The sequence below is a fragment of the Thermobia domestica genome, chromosome 2 (assembly GCF_964235325.1).
Source record: "Thermobia domestica chromosome 2, izTheDome1.hap1.1, whole genome shotgun sequence".
NCBI classification, from domain to species: Eukaryota; Metazoa; Arthropoda; class Insecta; order Zygentoma; family Lepismatidae; genus Thermobia; species Thermobia domestica.
The window spans coordinates 211827975-211848054 of NC_137455.1; the positions used below are offsets into that span (position 1 = coordinate 211827975).

General features: G+C 32.5%; 1 protein-coding gene across 1 annotated transcript in view; it reads left to right on the forward strand.

The window, feature by feature from the left end:
* Positions 1-20080, forward strand: part of LOC145678375 (limbic system-associated membrane protein-like) — a 558076-nt gene that overhangs the window by 354824 nt on the left and 183172 nt on the right. The window contains exon 3 of the mRNA XM_081748449.1: positions 3893-3994. Within this exon, the coding sequence (XP_081604575.1) occupies positions 3893-3994 (102 nt within the window). The remainder of the gene's footprint in view (positions 1-3892; positions 3995-20080) is intronic.

Below are 20080 nucleotides of genomic sequence, written 5' to 3' on the forward strand. Positions count from 1 at the left end.
TATAATGTAAAAGGGGATTCCTTGAATGAGAAGAAAACTGAGAACCCGAAATGACTGGAATCGGACGATACAGTTGCACAAGTCACCCACATAACTCAAGACATCTGTTATAGTTGTTATTGGGCTACAGTGCCTGGGAAGTTCCTTGTTCAATAATACTCGGCTCAGAAAAGTGGTGCAGATAGTTTATATCGATTGCAGTCTGTTCCATATTGCAGTCAAAATCTGTAGTTTGTTATTAAGAGTTCATTCAGTTGGGGACAGTTAGATCCTTGGATGACAATGTATCTGTTTTAAAGATAGATATCCCTGTACTAAGTGAAGTTCTGCCGAGGAGAGACTTATCTCACTCGTAATTGACAAATTTTACGAGTCATTGGTTGCAGTAGTGAATAGAACCTTAAGCCTAATATCAGGAGGCAGGGCTGATATTGAAGCCTCTTAGTTTGCAGAAGTTCACATTATAAGGGCCTGGTTCTTATTTTAGGTTAATCTTCTAAATAACTTAACGCGTTTTATCACTTTCTTAATTGGCTTTTAATATTTGACCATGATGAGTATATATAATTAACTTTTCTGCACATATAATAAAATATATATAGACCTTCATACACACTTCTTTACTCGTTAAGATGTCTACGTATATGTACAATTATTTATATCGTTGCTATAGTAACAACAACTCATATTTTAGCTACCGATTACAAAATAATAATCTCGAAATCTCTACATGTCTTTCTTTTTCGTTATACATTATATTGCTCATATAATTCACCTCTGATCCCTTTCTGTAAATAGGCACAGATTGCCAATGATATATACAACGTTATCGTTGTAACATAACTGGGTGAACTCTGCTAGATTGTGGTTTTACCCTGAGATTTAGTACCTTGCAGTGTCTAGATGCCTCTTCACACCAAAAGGGGAGTGTGAGTTTGCCTTAACATTCCCTGGCTCTATCCGGAGATGCTGATATATTTCCACTCACTAATGATGTTCTCTCCATCAGTAGCTGTAACTGGAAGTTGGGCTATGTACCCTTCCTCCGAATAGTTTGTCTCAATTTTTAATGAGTATCCAGTTTGAATCTACTGGCCAGATTTAAGCGATAATGAATAGGTATTTATTGTATAATATACATCCAACTCTCCATGAGTACAAACATTGCACACTTTATAATTTGCAATATGCAATATAATTTTAATTTACCTTTTATTTTGAAACTTAGTTTTGAACATAAAATCAGGAATTACAAATTAATCCTGTTTGTCAGTTCGTTATTTTTGTTTCATTTTCTTTTATGTAATAAAAGAGAAGAATAAAGAGAGTTGGGGGAAGGAGAAAAATTAAAAATCTGAAACACAGTGAGTCATATTTTTATTGAGCTTCTTCTGAAGAGAAAGTGACTAATACTTTTTGGAGAATATATGATAATATTGACAAAATTTGTTAAATAGAGTATCTAATATTTATTGAACACTTAAGCTAGTTTTATTGAAGCATGTAAAACTGACTTATTTCAATATTGTTTTATCAGATTGTATATAATGAGAACTAGAACATATATTATAGTTTCTAAGAAGAGTAAAAGTAGTTTTGACGGAGGTGGCACCATGTTTCTTTGCAGACATTTTCCATTTTGCTTTGTAGACAAATGAAACATATGATTATGCGAATTAGAATTTATAAGGATAAGATATGCGAAAGATAAATGATTCTTATACCAAAAGTTGGTTCGATTTTTATACAAAGGACCAATAGACATGAAAATCAAACGATACAATTCATTAAACCAAGTTTTCTATATATCTGGAACGTTTTAGAAGTTGATGAGGGATAATACAGCATACTACTAAACAGTCGCAGAGAATCATTTCTTACATTGTACTTTGCTAGTAAATTTTACTAACAAGTAATTAAAATTGAAGTGCTGGAATCCATATTATTCAATCTTTTGGATTCAAAATGTTATATGGAAAGGTTATTTGTCGTAATTGCATACTTGTATTGATAATGCCATCTTTTGTGTGCATTGATAACCTAAGGACACGACGTCATTTATCATTATCGAATCTATAAAGAAATTCAAAATGCTTACCTAATGCTGAAAAAATAATCAATTACATTAATATTGCCTTTAGGATTTAGACTTCTGGGCTTTCGGCAGTTATGGCCATTTGGCCCGTCACGCACGAGCGATGACATTCTTCGGCGATCACACTATCCGGGAAAAGGAAAGGAATGAAGGATCGAGAAGGAAGGAGGTGGCCTGGAAGATATGAGTTAGGTACCACCCCGGGATTTGCCTGGTGTGAATGAGGAAAACTCAGGAAAACCTCATTCAGGATGGCTGGTCTGAAAAAAAAAATTACACTTTTTTGACCGAGTGCTCCCATCACGATTCGAACCCTGGACCGCTCGCACTGAAGGCGAGAGCTTTAGCGACTTTCCAATTTACTTTCTAAATCAGCTTTTTAAAAGCACTTTCAGCTTTAAAGACATCACCTCGCTGGTTAATAGCGAAATAATTCTTAATGATGTTTTTGAGTGTTGCGTCGTCATTAATTAACTGTACTGTGAATATATGTGTTAAAAAAAGAAAAAAGAAGCATTGATAGTTGGAAAAGGTGGATTTAAATACAATATTTCAAGTGATATCTTATAAATAATCATAACTGACAGAACATTAGATTTTCATATTGTTCTAAGAGAATAAGTTTTCTCAAAGTTATGCTCAAATGTGAAACAAAGCTAAAAGTTGAATACAAAGTTACCGTATATTTAAGTTATACATCACTTCCTAGCAATTTTGTTTTATTTTTGGGACATTTTAATTCTAATATAGAAATACAACTTTGAATTATTGTATATTATATATGCCAACCTGGGTTGCTTCTGACTTAAATTGAATAAAACTAGACTAAGTAGAGCACTCTGAGCTCCCCAGATTGATCTAGTTAACATTAAGTAACTTTGGTTTTAGTACTTCGTTTACTCGCATTTTGTGAGAGGCAATTGGGGATGATCCACCACTGGTTGTATTAATTGAGGGTAAACCAGAGCCCTGTCAAAATGATAACAGAAACTTCTATTTTAAACATGTGTTTTTGACGGATTTGTTAAACATTTGTGTTCAAAGTGTTGTTAGTGTAATGTGGACTCAGGAGATTGTTGTTTAGTATATGAATCATGTATAACGAATTGGATTAGCACAGTATCTGGTTGTGACACATACCTGCTGGTGATGATGTTTCGAGCCAAGCACCGAATATCCGTATTCCAGAGACAACAGTTGGTTGTACTTTATTGTTGTTGATAATTCAATTTGTAGTGTGGTACTTAGAGTGTTCTTCTCCTCGACACCCGTGTCTGTTGATATCTATCACTGATTAATTACTATACTCTCTAGTGATTCTCTAACCAATACTTCCATCAGTGAATAAAATAAAAGCTTTTATACAACCCAAACTACTGACGTTCCAGTGATACGGTTTCAGCACCCGGACCGATTTTCATCCACGTGTGTCCCAGATCTTAAAAGATCTTATTCAACCAAATTCTCCTAACCTCAATTCAATCATGATGACACGAAACAAAGTCACTTTTACTGATGTCCTCATTGTACGATGAAAGTGTAAGTGTAGACAAATTAGTTACATAGCATTACAAACTTTTGTTGTCAGAATAGTATGCGTACAATCTGAAATATACACATAGCGTTTCATCTGCACATATCTTTTTAAAAACAAACAGGACTAAATAAGGTTTCTCTAATTCAAAATAATATAACGAATTAATCATATATTATCTATGTTCTTGACTTATATGTAGTTTTCGAAAGGAAAGAGTGTCGTTCTATATTTTCCTAATTGCTATCTTCAATATTTTCCAGGTATCGTGGATACGACGAAAGGATTACCATCTCCTTACAGTTGGACTTAATACCTACAGTAGCGACGAAAGGTACCAAGCCGTTCACGCACAACATTCAGAAGTAAGCGTTCTGTAGTCTTATTTAATAATGTTTCATTAAATTAATTTATAAAGATTTAGAACATGGGTGAACAGTAGTAAACTATTTTAATGATCAGTAAACTATATTACAGTGAGATAAGTATTCAAACCTTAGATATAATATTCATATTTCTTTTAAGATCCTTATTTACACAACAAAATTTGTGCAATTTGAGAATAATTTACGTACTGTTTTCTTTATTTTATTATATCATATTCAATCCCCTGTTTACTGAGGATGTCAATAATAAATTCCTGACAGTGATGTACATTTGTAACACTATAAAATATCACATCTAAAATTCAAAACGTTACGGTTTGCCTTTGGTTGTCTCACGTTATACAAATTACAAAAAAAAGTAAATAAATAAATAAAATAAAATAAAATAAAATAAAAAATAAAAATAAATAAATAAGGTGTGAAAAAATGAAACTACTGTTTGTTTTCGCATTTTTCAATATCTGAATGAATTATCTAAATGATCATCCACAATTCTTTCACAGTTATTGAGGACTCACTATGCCTACTTCCCACTTCTAGAGATGCGTAGTACCTAAGGGTTAATGAAAAATTCATTTATGTCACCAGTTTTGACAAAAATCCAATTAGCCGATTTTCGAAACATTAATGTCAATAAATCTCACAAACTAGAATTTTCTCTACCTATTGGTATTACTGATTTCTGAGTGACCTATTCAGTATTAATACCACAATTGAGAAAAATCTACGTATTTATATAATAGAATAAAGTATGTATTATTTTGATACAAAAGTATTATATTAATTAAACCATGGTTTTAGACTTTTTTCTAGTTTTTTTAGTATCAAATATGCCAGAGTGCGATACTACTGAGTGCCATAACCCTCCAATAAAATTCTCAAATTTACTATTGACAAAGTAGGGTTTTCGGGTCCGTGGTTTATCCAAATGGTCTTCTGTCAAAGATTAATCCACTTCCTTGCACCATGTTTTACAGACAAATTTACAAATTCCTAAATTTGATTGTTATATCAACCTTTCATGACAGTAATATATGGCTAAATAGTATTCCTTCAAGTGATTTTTGATTAAATAAACTAGCTGAACCTGTGCTCTCTACACAGCGCATCATTCACATATGAGCATAAATCTCCTTCTCATTCCTCATAACATATGTACATGTCCCTTTACAGACACAAGTGAAGGACGTCTTGATTAAAAAAAAAAAAAAAATCGGCAAGGGTATCATAAAGGGGAGATTTTTTCGATTATTTTTTCCTCAATATCTCGCACCGTTTGCAAGATTTGAGCCTACTTCCGGGTGGAGTTTCTAATTCATGTATGACCAGTGTTTTCTTTCTTCTTGCATGCAGTAGGTAATAAGCAAATACATTACGTATACAATTAATTATAATGTCAGTTATATATGGTGTTCATTGAGCAAAACAGTCAAAAATTAAAGATTTATCTTAAGACTCGAGAAATGGTTATCCTTCCTTTTTCACAATTATTTGGCCATGGAACAAACGAGTGAGACATATACAACCCCAATATACAACATTGTGGTGTTGGAATGTATAACGCATAGGATATGATGCATTAGTTTTTTTTAATTTCTACGCTTGCAGCATACCCTAAAAAAATGTAATAAAGAAATAATGGCCATGTTTTTTTTTTTTAAAAAATTCAATTAGAACTGGACAATTTACGTAAAATTTCCAATCGATCAGTGAAAACAACGTCATCTTTCTATAGCCTGTAGTTTCCGTAATCTCATTGTTGAAATAATTGGCCACAAAGATATAAACATAGTTTAAAAGAACTCGGAAGCTGGAAGCACAACTCATATGCATTGATTTTAGAGAAGGCTTATTAAAATACAAAGACTTTGAACAATAATTTTATATCATAAACTTTATGAAAAAGATATAGTTAACTAATTTAGACTATTTAAAGTACAAGTACTTAAAATGCTTGTCTCTGTTAAACATGAAATCACACATATCCGTAAATGAAAGATTTTGAAAGCTAAAGTTATAGGTTGGAGCTCAGGCGCTTTTAATTGCTATTGTAGCATTTTAATAGATAAATAGCACTGTTAATTAGCCGAATCGGTCGAATAGGGAGAAGATAAAGTCATTGAGAGATGAAAGTTTAGCTGTGCCTGTACCATTAAATTTTCTGACATTATCTTAGAGAAAAAGAAACACATTTTCGAACTTTAACAATTCTATAAACGGTCAAATAAGGATTGTAATATTTATAATAACTCTTGAGTATGTTTACCCGTCGTCTTTATCCTTAAAGGATTATATAGAAATATTCGTAGCACGTAATTGGGCTCTAATTAAAAAAAAAAAAAAAAGAGAGAGACTCAAAATAACACAACACAAACGACTCGTGTCTCGTCTAGGAATCATAGTGATTTAATCAGTTTAACTATGTATCTTCTAATCAAAACAAAGTGGTCATAATCATTTAAGACACTATAATATTTAACAGTGGAGGATCCACGAAGGTTCACTAGTTGATTTGATTTTAGCGTCCCTTTCAGTGGCGAGGTTAAATGAGACATGAAATCCGAGTTTAGTGTGGAATCCGAGCCACATGAGCTCCCGTAGTGAGTCAAACCCGGATCTCCAACGTGAAAGGCGCATAAGTTAACCGCTTGAGCAGGAGAAAGCACCTAAATTCAATATCGGTTCGCCCCAAAAGGCTACCGTAGACTCAGTTGACTTTGCGATACATAGACCTACTCTTATTCTCGAAGATTTCTGGGCTCCAGCTCGGCATTGTGGTGAAAGTATGAATTCAGTGTCTAGATAATTTAGGGAAAAACATGTATCAAATTGGATTTATAGTGTTGTCAACTGATTTTCGAAACTGGTACCTAATTCAGAAGAAAAAATGTCTTGCACCTTCGACTTATATGGGACAGCTTCATGACAAACTTTTCTACTCGACTAGACGTACAATTTTCAATACATTGCTATTCAGATTTTCGTTGGTAAGAAATCAAACTCAGTCATTCTTGTCACATTCTGAGTAACTGAATAGGGGAACGTACCTCCTTTTGATTAGTTCATCTCCCTTTTTCCTTTTTTTCGCTTAATGCGAAAATATTCCAACTAATCTTCCCTAGCGCTTTTGCTTCCGATGACAGAAATTATATAAAGTAATGGATAATTTTAATAGCAAAGTAGTCTCTAACTCTAAGTATGATAGCACCCTATGAATGCACTTATTATGAATGTTGCCTTGCCCATTCACAATTCGACTTCTGAAGAGTGAGGACCTTTTTACTTATCTTGTCATGAAGTGGTGAATAAAGGTTATAATTATTTTAGAGAAATCATGATATTGGCCAAGCTTTTTTTGATAGGACTCCCTATCCTTCCTTTTATCATTTGTTAAACTGTAAGGTTCACCGTAGTAAAGAAAAGTTCCTGACTACACAACTGAGAGATGCGAGTAAGATATTTGGTGTTAGATCGGGCCGGTTCCTCATATCTTCAACTAATTCTTATCCTCTCCTTCTTGTCAATTATCAGACACTAATTGCAGGCTCCCAGAACACTCCATTCAGAAGGGAGAGTGCAAAAAATTAAAGACTACGAATTAGAGAGTTTATTAACAAAAACAATTATGTAAATATTATCGTGGGAGACTTGAATGCACGATTCGGAGAAAAAGATTCAAAAGAAAAGTAAAAAAAGAAATTTCGTAAATGAACGGAATGAAAAGGCAAACGTAAGAACCTCTTTGTACAATTCAACAAAGCTTAGAAGATTTACGTTATGAATTTCCTCTAGAAAAGGTGGCGCAAAAATTGAAATGACGACATCCAAGTGGAAGGACGACAAAACCAGCTACATCATGTCAAACAAGATACATGATTTAAGTCTAAAATATTCTGAACAGGTTTAATACGGGAAGTAACAATTAGATAATTCGGTGCAAACTTCTACTCTGAAAATCAGAAAGCTTGCAGGGCGGTGGAAACGTACGGTGAGGGAAAGATTCATCAAGAACAACACAACGTAATTCAACTGCGACGAAAATCTATTTTGCTTCACTCGAAGAGGGCATGAACATTTCAGAAGCTAATAGAGAAACAGCAAAAATTTTGCTGGATACAGCCTGAAGGTAGAAAGTATTACGAGAATCAAGAATGAGAGTATAATCTCCAAAGAAACACATTTGATGAACAAAAGAATAATAATAATGACGACAATGTGACATATAAAATTAAATATGTAAAACTTTCTAAAGCAAATTGAAAATGCATTACATAAGATATTTTAATAGGAATTTCAATGCAAAAATAGTTGAATATAACATGATACTAACGAAGACAAAGCAGTGCCTAAGCAATGGATTGAAGTAGATCGAAAAGGAGAAGATGGCACAGCCATTAAAAGAAATATAACTATTTAACGACAAATTATGCTTAAGCGACGAACCGAAAGTGAAAGAAAGCGAAGGTAGACATGGCAGTACTGCAAGAGAAAGTTAAATTCAATATAAAAAGCATGAAACGATGAAAATCAGGGGCGCCCGAAGAACATTTTCTAGAGGGTTACCCATCTCCATGGTTGTTATATTACGTATGGTATTTCTGGTATTTAACATACGTGGTTTTCTATATTACGTATAAATTTTCGTGAGCCAGAGGGGGGTCCGGGCCTTACCCTGCCCCCCTTCGGGCGCCTATGATGAAAGGTACCAGTATATGAAGTTATTAGAGATATTAAAGGACACTGACGAGAAACCGAAGAAACATAGCTTTATACAAAGTAACGCCAAGTAATTCAGCTTTTTGGGAGTAAAGAAATACCATGTTCAAATGCCACATGAAAAGGACACAAATTATATCTACGAACTTATAAAGCTATGAAGTTTCTAGCTCAAACTTACAGTTTCTTTCTCGAGAGTAATGATACTCCTCTTATATAAATTTAAACCTCACCATACTAATAAACAGGCTGCATGTAGATGTGTTGCAGCACAGAAGCTCATACAGAAACGACTAGGAAACTGAGAGAATGGTCAAACGAACACTGATTTCCCTTATGAGCTGCGATCATTGATTAAGTTCTCTATTCCATGAAGATCTCGGTAGTTAACCTGTTAAAGTAAGTGGCCTCGAAGAAACTTATGTAAAAGTTTTAGTTACTATCTGTCAACAAGTTACAGGAAACATCGAACTGTTTGGTTGTAGAAAGATTATATGGAGAGATCGATAGATAGATAGGCTGATAGAAAGAGAGAGAAAAACGAATTTCAGTATGTGTTGATCTCTGACTTTCGGGAACGAAAGTATAAATACAAAGGAAGATATTTGACCCCCTTTGTTTCTCTGATTACATCAATCTCTTTGGAAACAACAGCATAGTTATGCAAATTATTATAGTTTGAAGAGCAAGAAAATGGGGTGGAAATTTAGTATAGAAAACAGGAAAAATATGTTTAACAAAATAACTTCACGAGCAATTTAAGCATTGATGTTGAAAGTACGGAATTAAAAATTAGTGCCTATGATATCTGAGACACATGTTTATTTAGAACAACATCCAAGAAGAAATTAACAGATGTAGGTTTGATGACTTTCAGAAGGAAAAGCTTCATATTGAAAATGAAACATCAGTGAGTCTAAAGCATAAAATTCTCATTGCATGTTACTTCTTACATACTCTCTCTGGAATTATTATTTAAATAATTAATATTTTTCTGACCAAAGTATGCACTTCTTTATTAAAAATTCAAGTATCTCGTAACAGTTTCCATAATGTAACGTTATCTTCTCAGACGTTAATATGTATGTTTATATTACTATAGATAATAGAAACATCCTTGCTCTATTACCTACATTAATATGAACATACATATTAAATTCTCATTGCATATACATATACTTTTACCTTTTCAGTCTGCAAAAGAAAGATGGAAAGATATATGCAAAGAACCACCCACAAAGATAGAAAAGAATCGCATGAACAGATAATGGTAGAAGTGACGGATATTATCATGAAAATAAAAACGTTGAGTTGGCAGTATGCCGTTCATATTGCAAGAAGAAATTATGATAGATAGAGGAAAGCAGTTCTTTAACTCGATATGAAGAAACAAGGAGAAAATAGGGAACTTCTTCGTGCAAGGTGATATGATAAAATCACGAAACAATCGATATAACGTTGAAAAGAATTATGTGAGATGCATAGTTGTGAAAAATAACTTTAAGGTCTTGATTGTACAATAGATTTGCAATGATTGTGTATGAATATATATAAGACAGTCATTGCTAATCCACTGTTCAATGAAGACCCTAAGTCATTATATATATTCATTATATATATATATATATATATATATATATATATATATATATATATATATATATATATATATATATATATATATATATATATATATATAGATATATATATATATATATATATATATATATATAGTATTCGAAAAAAAATCATTCTGGCCTAGGAGCCAGTTCTGAATACTAGTCAATAAAATAAACACAAATCCAATGTAATACATTGGCATGCACATTTTGCACTTAAATTATCTATCCAGTGAACACGTATTTCCAGTCATCAGTCAGGTCGGCCTTGTTTTTGAATACATACTGTACACTTTATCCTACTTCAGAACTAACCTTTGTCTTTAGCATTTTCAGCCTACGCTCATCGTTCTTGGAACCTGCCCTCTACCTAACCGATCCCCTGAATCTGCCAATGGTCTTTAAATTGTGTAAATTCGCTTCTTCACAGTTGCATATTATGAATAAGGAGAGTGAAGTAATATGTTACTCTTTCCGCATATAGTTTCTTTAAACTTGCCTTGAATGAAGAGGAGATTCATCATAGTATTTGTTTATTAATTTCACTCAGTGGCGGCTAATGTTAGTGTTGCAGCGTTGCGCAACGACCAAAGTATTTCAAGAAAAAAATATTATTTTCAATAATAGTAAAAAACAGAAAAAAATACTTTTTAATACTCGCATATATACACTTTAAATAACATATTTTTCACTTCTGTAACTGTTCGTTCCGTTAATCCGTTTTGAAAAGCGAAAAATAATCCGTCACAGAATCTCTAATTTATATTGTGTTGCAGCGAGCATACAACGACCAGATTCCTTCAGCGCGGGAATTGGAGCAAATGTTAAGTCTCCTTTCCCCTATCTTAGAAGTTAAAGGGACTGGTCATTGCAGTGTTTCTGCAACACAGCACAGTTTCCAGTGAACGAGAAGGTTTTTCGCGCTAAATAAGATTTCTGAATTTTCTTTCACTAGCAATTAACACATGGAATTTGTTTTCATGCATTCATATTTTTAAATTACGGGACCAAACTGAAGCAAATCAATATAATGACAATAAAAAAAAGTGATTGCAGAATTACAAAATAAGAAAGAAAATATCTAGTAGAGGAGAAAACAAATGAAAGTAGACCCACATTTACAAGTTAATTTTTAGCTTATATTGATAATGAAGGCTTCTTCTACAGTAATTTGTGAATCAAAAATTAATAAGTCAGTATGTAGAATCGCTTCCCTCCTCTGTGGATAGTATTTTATTATAAACATATTTCTTTTATAAAATAAGTATATTTCATACTCTTGATAATTTCCACATAAAACTGTATGATTGCTTGAGTTGATTTTTTAGTTTAGCGTTCCTTTCAGCAGCGAGGCTATATGAGACGTGGACCTGCTGATTAACGTAGAATCCGAACCTCATGCGCTCCCGCCAAAAATCGAACCCGGGTCTCCCACGCCAAAGGCGCGTACGCTAACCCCTTAGCCACGAGCGAGCTCAAACCTGTATTATTGGGAACGCCACATTGATTTGGGACTAGTTAGCAATGCTCAGGGACGTAGCCAAGAGGGGGGTCCACCGAGGTCGCACCTCCCAAAAATTTCAAAACTTGGCTAACATTTCTAAACATTCTTAACGAACTATACTTGTTTAAACAGAGAAACGATTGATGTACGCTAAATATTTTATTTTACGCCTCATCATGTACTCTTTCTTTTCTTATAGAAATAATCGTTCTATCATTTTTTCTAAAAATATAGGTGACAGTAAGTAAGAATTACTTATCGTCTTTTCGGGTGCAGTATAAGACAGGTTCGGTGTTACGAAGACGTAGTATTGGACCTCCCTGAAATACTTTGGACCCCTCCCAGTTAACATTTCTGGGTGTAGAACTGGCAGTGCTGTTTGTTTTGATGTCCTTTGATTTTTGGCTTCTGTTACATGTTGATCCTTCATCTGGCGGGTTTCGAGGTTTCCTTTCCAGAACATAACACATTGGTAAGCGTTGTTTCGCCTCATGTGGAAGTATATTGTGTTCATCGTGCATTGCATAACAACCAAGACGGATGATTTAAAATGTAGTTTTTTCTTTTACGCACATGTGTGTGTGTTGATGTATGAATATGTGACATTCGGAATTCACATACCAATACCTTTTTTTGTATCAGCTGTTTTGGTTTTTAATTATTAGGTTTAATATTATTGTGCGTGCTTTAATTATGTAAAAAACCTACAAATTCTGAATGAATTGTATACCATGACTTCTGTAAATAACTTACAAAAAACATTGACCAGCTTTCAACTGACGAAAATTTGCAATTAAGGCTTAGACAAAACAAGCAAAGGGCAATTCAGGAGAGTGTTCGAAAAACAAATCCAGTTTAAATTTACAGGATATCTTATAGCAGTAGTGTTGTTTGCACCAGATACATTTCCTCAATTTATTTTAAACTTTTTATAGATAAACTGTGAATAAAGTGTGTTCAATGTACATTTTTTAAATAACAATAATCTCTGCTACGAACTCTCTTCAGTCAACGCTGAAGAGGAACTCGGATCACTGCCAGGGACTAGAATGAATCGTTCGCAATAATCTAGAAAAAATATTTAGTGAATCTACAAAGCTTCTGAAATTAATATTAACTGTACCTATGGCGTCAGCAAAAGACGAAAAGTTTTTTTCCGCATGAGAAAGAATTGACACTTTCAAGAAATTGAATGTCCCAAGAAAGGTTATCAACATTGGTTATGCTTTCCATCGAAAACGACCTGACAATAAGAATACCAGAGTTCAACCAGCATGTATTAGACAGATTTGATCCAATCAAAGAGAGGATAATGAACTTACTAATTAATTAAGGTGATTAATCGGATAAAATGTTCTGCATTTTTTATTTTTTAAAAGCAGAATTTTATTTAATTTAACATGTCACATAGCATTTGCATTTAAAGTTATGCTGATTAGTCAATGAGTCAACTTTATATCTTCTGTCTCTTATCGTTCGCACTGCAACACCCGAAACCACAATCCACCGGCCGCCACTGATTTCACTTGTTTATTCATAGTCCTCAGAAACGTAGGAAATTTTCGGATGATGTTGTACAGCACGTACTGTCGTAACTAAATGTTGAATAATGTAGTGTTTGACTTATACATAGCCTTTCATAGGGATAGATGATTCACACTTCTTTAATTTAACACCTTCTACGTGTATGAATAAAGGATTTTTCAAAGGGAGATGCATAGCGAGTTTATTTCAACATTTACTACAAACACGAGAATATGTATCTATCATGACTTCTAATATTTGGGTGATAAGGTTCATCTACTGACTCCTGAGCACAATATTATAGTGTGTGACAATGTGTTAAAACATTGAGAAGTTAATATATGGTTAATAGATGTAACTCTTTATGGTGTTATCAGATGGACCATCACATTAGGTTAGAATTACTAAAATGATGTTCAAATTTGAAATTACCTTATCTGATTACCACTAGATTATGCACTTGTAAAACCTTACAAATATAATCTTATTATCACCAATGTTTTAATAGTTTCCTATTTTGAAACAACAGACGGAAAATTTGAATATATAACATAGTGTAAAAATGGTAGAAATCAATAACTATAATATTAAAAATGGAAATTGGATATCAAGATAGTGTTGAGGGAGTCTCATTGCTAAAATACATGTGTTACGTAACTGTGACACACTGGTCGTTGCAGTCAATAATGGGACATTTTTAAATATTGAAAATTGATTTATTATTGATGAAATAACTTCAGATTATGAAAAGTTTGCTTTAAAAATCGTTACGTGTACTTATTGTACCATTACACGTTCGTTGTTTGTGTTGAGGTAGGGAGTGATCATAATTTTAAGTACAATGCAAACACATAATTAGTTGGGTATTAACTACTACTATGCTATGATACCTCGCTGAGGCCAATATAGCTAACAATTTATACATGGATGTAATTTGTGTCACTGTATATAATGTCATATGTATATATAACAGCAAGGGGAATTTGCGGAATCTGGGTTCAGGACAGCAAATTTCGAGGGATAGCATATAAAAAGATCGAGATTGAAGTATGTTATCTCGGAGAAAAGAGAATGTCCAATGAAGATAAGTTTGTGGGATATTTACGCCAAACACAATGTTTATATTACAGCGAAAATGAGTTTTCTGGTTACGTCGATATTGGTGCTACAGGATTGGCGTCAATCTATTGCTTATTGGCTACCACTGTAATTTTGTTTCTGTTCCACTCACTCCATTGCTAATGGCTCAATACATGAGACTGCGACAGTATTATTTAGAAATATATTGAATATAGACAAATAAAGGGAGAGGAGCACGAAATTTTCATCAGCCATGAAGTACGAGACTGCATACGATAGAATGCACTACAATTAGTTACACCATTTACTTGTAATAACAATGATTTTTATCATTAAGGTCTTCTCCATAGCTTGTTCTTACCATTGTCAAATACACATTTGTTTTGAATTCCGAGTTAACTAATAGGTAGGGTTGTATTTCGAAAATGAAAATCCGGGGCGCTACTAAACTACGAGAATCTTTGAAATGCTAAAAATGGAAAGAAGTTTTAGAGATAAATTTACCTTCTTCCAGAGGCGGATCTAGAAGAAAAAACCTGGGTGGGGGGCAGCCAGAACCCAGAATATCAAAGGTATATAATGAGTTTATTGTAAACTCTCAAAAATATATAAATAATAGCTTAAGGTACTCACTACTCAAAAAACTGGGGGCCCAGGCCCCCCCTCGGCCACGGGCTACATGCGCCACTGCTTTCTTCCATTCGTAGAGTTGTTAAAGTATTACGTAAACACATTTTTAGTCATTTTAGTAGACCTTCTCCTCCCTAGTTAAGCAAACGTAAGCAGATGATTGTTAGCCAAATTGTTAGCAAAATTGTTTTTTTTTTTTTTTTTTACATTATTGTTTTAATTCTCGGGATATGTTATGTTTCGTGGCTTTCAGTCTGTTTTATTTTATTCAAGGCTCATTCAAGTGGTGACGCAGAAGGGGCAACAGAAACGCTTAACCATTCTTGCGTAAAAAGAAGGCAACAGAAATCTGCCGTAAATAATTAAAAAAATACATTTTTCCCCACCTCATAAGCTTCTATTTTACATAATACTCCAAATTTTCCTAATATTGTCTGTTCAGTTTTATTAATTAAAACAATATATTTTTCTCCTTGATGGTCAGCGGAAAATTTCCAAAAATACAGTCAGGGATTATAGATTAAAATAATTCAAAAGCAAGATGCAGATTGAAACTGAGTATTAAAGAAAACAATAAGATTGAGCAGTAAATCCTTTTGTCCTTGGGCTAGTGAAACGAATGCTTCGTTCATGTCAAACTAGTTAAATCGTGAACTTTAAGAGAATAACTATGTACCTTACCCTGTGAAAAAAAGCAAACTAATATACCTTCCTTTCTTCTTGTCTGAAATCCGAAACATTTAAGTGTCCCGAAAAATAGTTTCGGGATACCGGAACGCATATCTCGATTCCGTGATGGCCTCGGATTTTCCGGGACGAATGGCAACCCTACTAATAGGTCAACGGCAGTGTTAAGTAGCTTCGTTCGAGAAGGTGCCTAACAAGAAATAAACTAATATTTATACCCATTATGCGAACAGCATGGCGTACTTAATGACAAATGATTAATCAACTTTCAACTCATATGGAATTATTTGCATTTTGTTAAAGTACCAGAATACAAGGGATGTTTATGTGATTCTCTATTCCAACTCTCCTAGAAGTAAAATATTTTATTGGCAAAGGTCATGTTCTGTGTGATGTAATTTTGCATTGTCGAGTGTTTGCATGATAGCTGCACCGAACTGAAATCGCAAACCAATTATTTCCCACGTATATGGTGCAAACAATTAATGATCACTCAAGTATTACTTAAAAGAAGATGAAAAGAATGAATCTCCCAAATAAGTATTCTATGGTTAGTTAACTGTCAAGAACGGAAAAACCATGCATCCTTCTGTAGTTCTAAAAATTGAACAAATTTTCCTGTTGAACGACTTCAAAATTTAAAGAAAAGTAAGATAGATTTCTATTTTATGAATACAACATAGATTCATAATTAGTAAGGTGGATTTCGTTGCCCATAAACTTGTATTACATTTATTGAACCACTAAGAAACAATAACACGCACAATCACTGGCAAAGCAATAGTTCTTTTTCTGTCTTTTTTGATAGACATCTTTATCAATTTTAATATGGTTTTCGTGACGTACAAAAGTTACATTTTAATTTTCCTAGCAATCTCGTAAACAGTAAACACATCCTGGTGTTATTAACATAACAACATTTAGGGACAGAAAGCATAGTTCATGGTCACTTTAAACAATATACTTCAATAATAAAACAAATTAAAATATTTTTGTTTTATTTATAAATGAATACATGTACGTCAAAGATTTGTTACTTTAAAGTAAGCTTTTGTTTGACTCCAATTGCTATTATTACTGCCTTTCTAGATCAGACATCATCACGTCTCAATTTAAGTTTAATCTTAATTTCCCACGATGCTAGAGTTGCCACTCGTTCCGATGTTGTCAAGACAGTCTCGGTTTTGAAGAACGTATCAAGCGTTCTGTTTTGGTTATTTAGGAACTTTAAATGTCCCGACTTTCATATTTATTAAGTTGGTCACAGTTATTATTATTATTATTATTATTATTATTATTATTATTATTATTATTATTATTATTATTATTATTATTATTATTATTATTATTATTATTATTATTGGAATGTAATTTCCACATTATTATTCGTAGCCTTCAACATATGAGGAAGCTTCACAACAGCGGTAGTAGCAATGCGCTTGGCAACAAAAATGAAATGATATCTTTCACTTTTACGTCCCACCAGTATGGCCTTTAGGCTAAAGGAAATGGGGCAACAGAAAGCCGAAGCTCGATTTGTATTTGTTAAAGTTCCAATTCTCAAGGTAATAGCAAGTAATAAGAAATATAACATTAATGTGAGCAGCATCAGCAATAGACCTGGGAGTGGCAGCAGCTGAAGCAATAAGAACAACACAGAGAAGTTTACCATAACAAAAATATATTACAAGATTGAAATAGTTACGAGTAACTATTTCTATGTTTTGATTTGGATATGTTTAGATACCTAACATATAACCCTATATATACGATACAGACTATTAAAACTGGCCATATTTTTATTATATATTTTATAGGGCTTATATGATTTTAATTGTCTCGCTTTCCTTTTATCTGTTAGAAATAAATGATTCACTCTTCATTCTAGGAAGTGACATATAATACATTAATTTTTTTAAAAAAGAATTGCTCTACTCCCTCTCCACCTTGAATAGCTACATGAAGTATCCCGACATTTTGCTTTAAAAAGGTGGCAAAAAACATGAAGCTCAACAATTTTCTTTGGCAACCGTACACAATTCCAAATTAACACTTAACATTCCCTAGCTCAAAGAAATGAAACCCAAAACTTCGAGTAGTAAAGACGCACGCATTCTGCATTCGAGTCAACACTGGTACTACAAAGTATACAAAAACAATTATATCATTTGATAATTTCAATGATGGTATTGATGGTATTCAATCATAATATAAAAGATTTTTGAATTTTTTTTCTCTTGTTAATTTAACAATGACAGAAATTAATATACAGTATTCAATGATTATTTCGTAAAACTGTAATTTAGTTATATTATTTAACATATTTACCTTGTTGAAATTGCAATCTGTGATTCATGGTTCAAATTGGAGCTTTAAACGATGTATGAACTTCTAATTTAATCATGATTCTCTGAACAGTATGTTTGTTCATCACGTTTGTGCTCCTAATCAATAGTACAAATTGAAGGAATTTATGTTTCAGTAATGATACTAAAAAAACTCTACAGCAACGGAATATATATATATATATATATATATATATATATATATATATATATATATATATATATATATATATATATATATATATAATGTGTGTGTGTGTGTTTGTGTGCATTTGTGTGCCAAACGTTATTTTCTATTTTTGAGTGACCATACGCAAGAACAAAAAAACTTATAATCATCCAGGAAAAAACAAATTAGAGATTTCAACGAAATTAAGCATTCCAGGACTCTTTCATCTGTAAAAAAATTGTTTTGGATATTTCTGTTCATCGTTGTTTATTCATTCACTCCGTTTGTGCAATGACATAAGGAACAGACCATATAAGGTATCGATAACAAAATTTAATCATAATATGGACTTCCTCATTGTCTCTTTTATTTTAACATTTCCCCTTACGTTCGAAAATTATCTTTTGTAATCAGATGAGATTCTGAAAATTATAGCTTTTTCGAAAACTTTCTTATAAGCTCATGATGTAGTGCTGTTCACTACTTACGGGGATGATTTTGAAGTGATAGTTTGCTTATAGTGAAAATTGGGAGATTTTTCTTTTTCTTTATTTCTTTCCTTTTCATCTTATTTTGAAAATCAGCTTTAGTGATTTGTTCATAATTCATATAAATATTTCATTCACCATTCTAGGTATAATGGTGACATAAATAATTTCGCTTCGAAAAATACAAACGATGTTCGAAAATCTGATTTGTTTGAAACGAGAATATTGGGTTTTCTATTTCATAAATACATAATATTTTCAGTTTTTCAGTACAGTATTTAACTAAGAATCCTACAATGAATATAATCCATTTTATTACAGAAATTTTCCACTTTATACGAATTGCTCAAAAACAGCAAACTGAATTTCTTTAGTTTAAACAAAAAATATTACTTTAATAACTGTACAAATTGACACGATTCATTTCTCTGTATGTATTCCATATTTCCTTTTTTTACTAGTGTATACAATTAGCTTTAAATAAATATGTAGTTGAATTTTATTGAACTTTAGTCACTATGTATTTCATTAACATTCGTAATATACAACGATACAATGGATCTTCTCTTATCAGATGCTAATGTAGTTATTTTTCTATTGATGTTTTTGAGATAATATATATACGACGATATGTTTATTTTCATTAATAAATATTTTTATAGCCTCTACGATATGAATAACTCATATTTTTAAGTAATAATAGCAAGTGGGATTTAACACTTCCTATAGGTAGTAAAGTCGTGAAGTAGTATAACAAGTTAGAGAAAATTATTTTTCAAAATATTAAAACGTTTCTTTTTTCTATCTCGTAAATACGTAATTCAGTAATAATTCTACACTATGACTTTATTAAAATTCAATTAAAGAAATGAGGCTAGAAGGTTTACTGCAGTTGACTGTATATTTTATTAAATTTGGTTTAAGACTATCTTATTATCGTAGTTCTTTAGGGCAATATACTTGAATGTAATAATAACATTTGAATTTAATTTCAGAATGTGAAAATACGATAGACTTCTGAAGTATGAGATTTCAATACTCAAGCTTAAAGTAGTACATCTATAACTACTGGTTACAATCTAGTACTAAAATCAGAGATATAGGTCTACCTTGTTCTATGGACGTTGAATCCATGTTAAATTGTCATTAAAAGTGATAGTTGATTTTTATCAATTCCAGTTGCAATAGTGGAGAAAGTCAGAAGTAAAACATATTGTTGGTACTGAATTCATACAAAAGAAAGTTCTTGCAGCGAACTATTTCCATTGTATCCATTATGCAATTAATCAGTGTTATAAGCAAA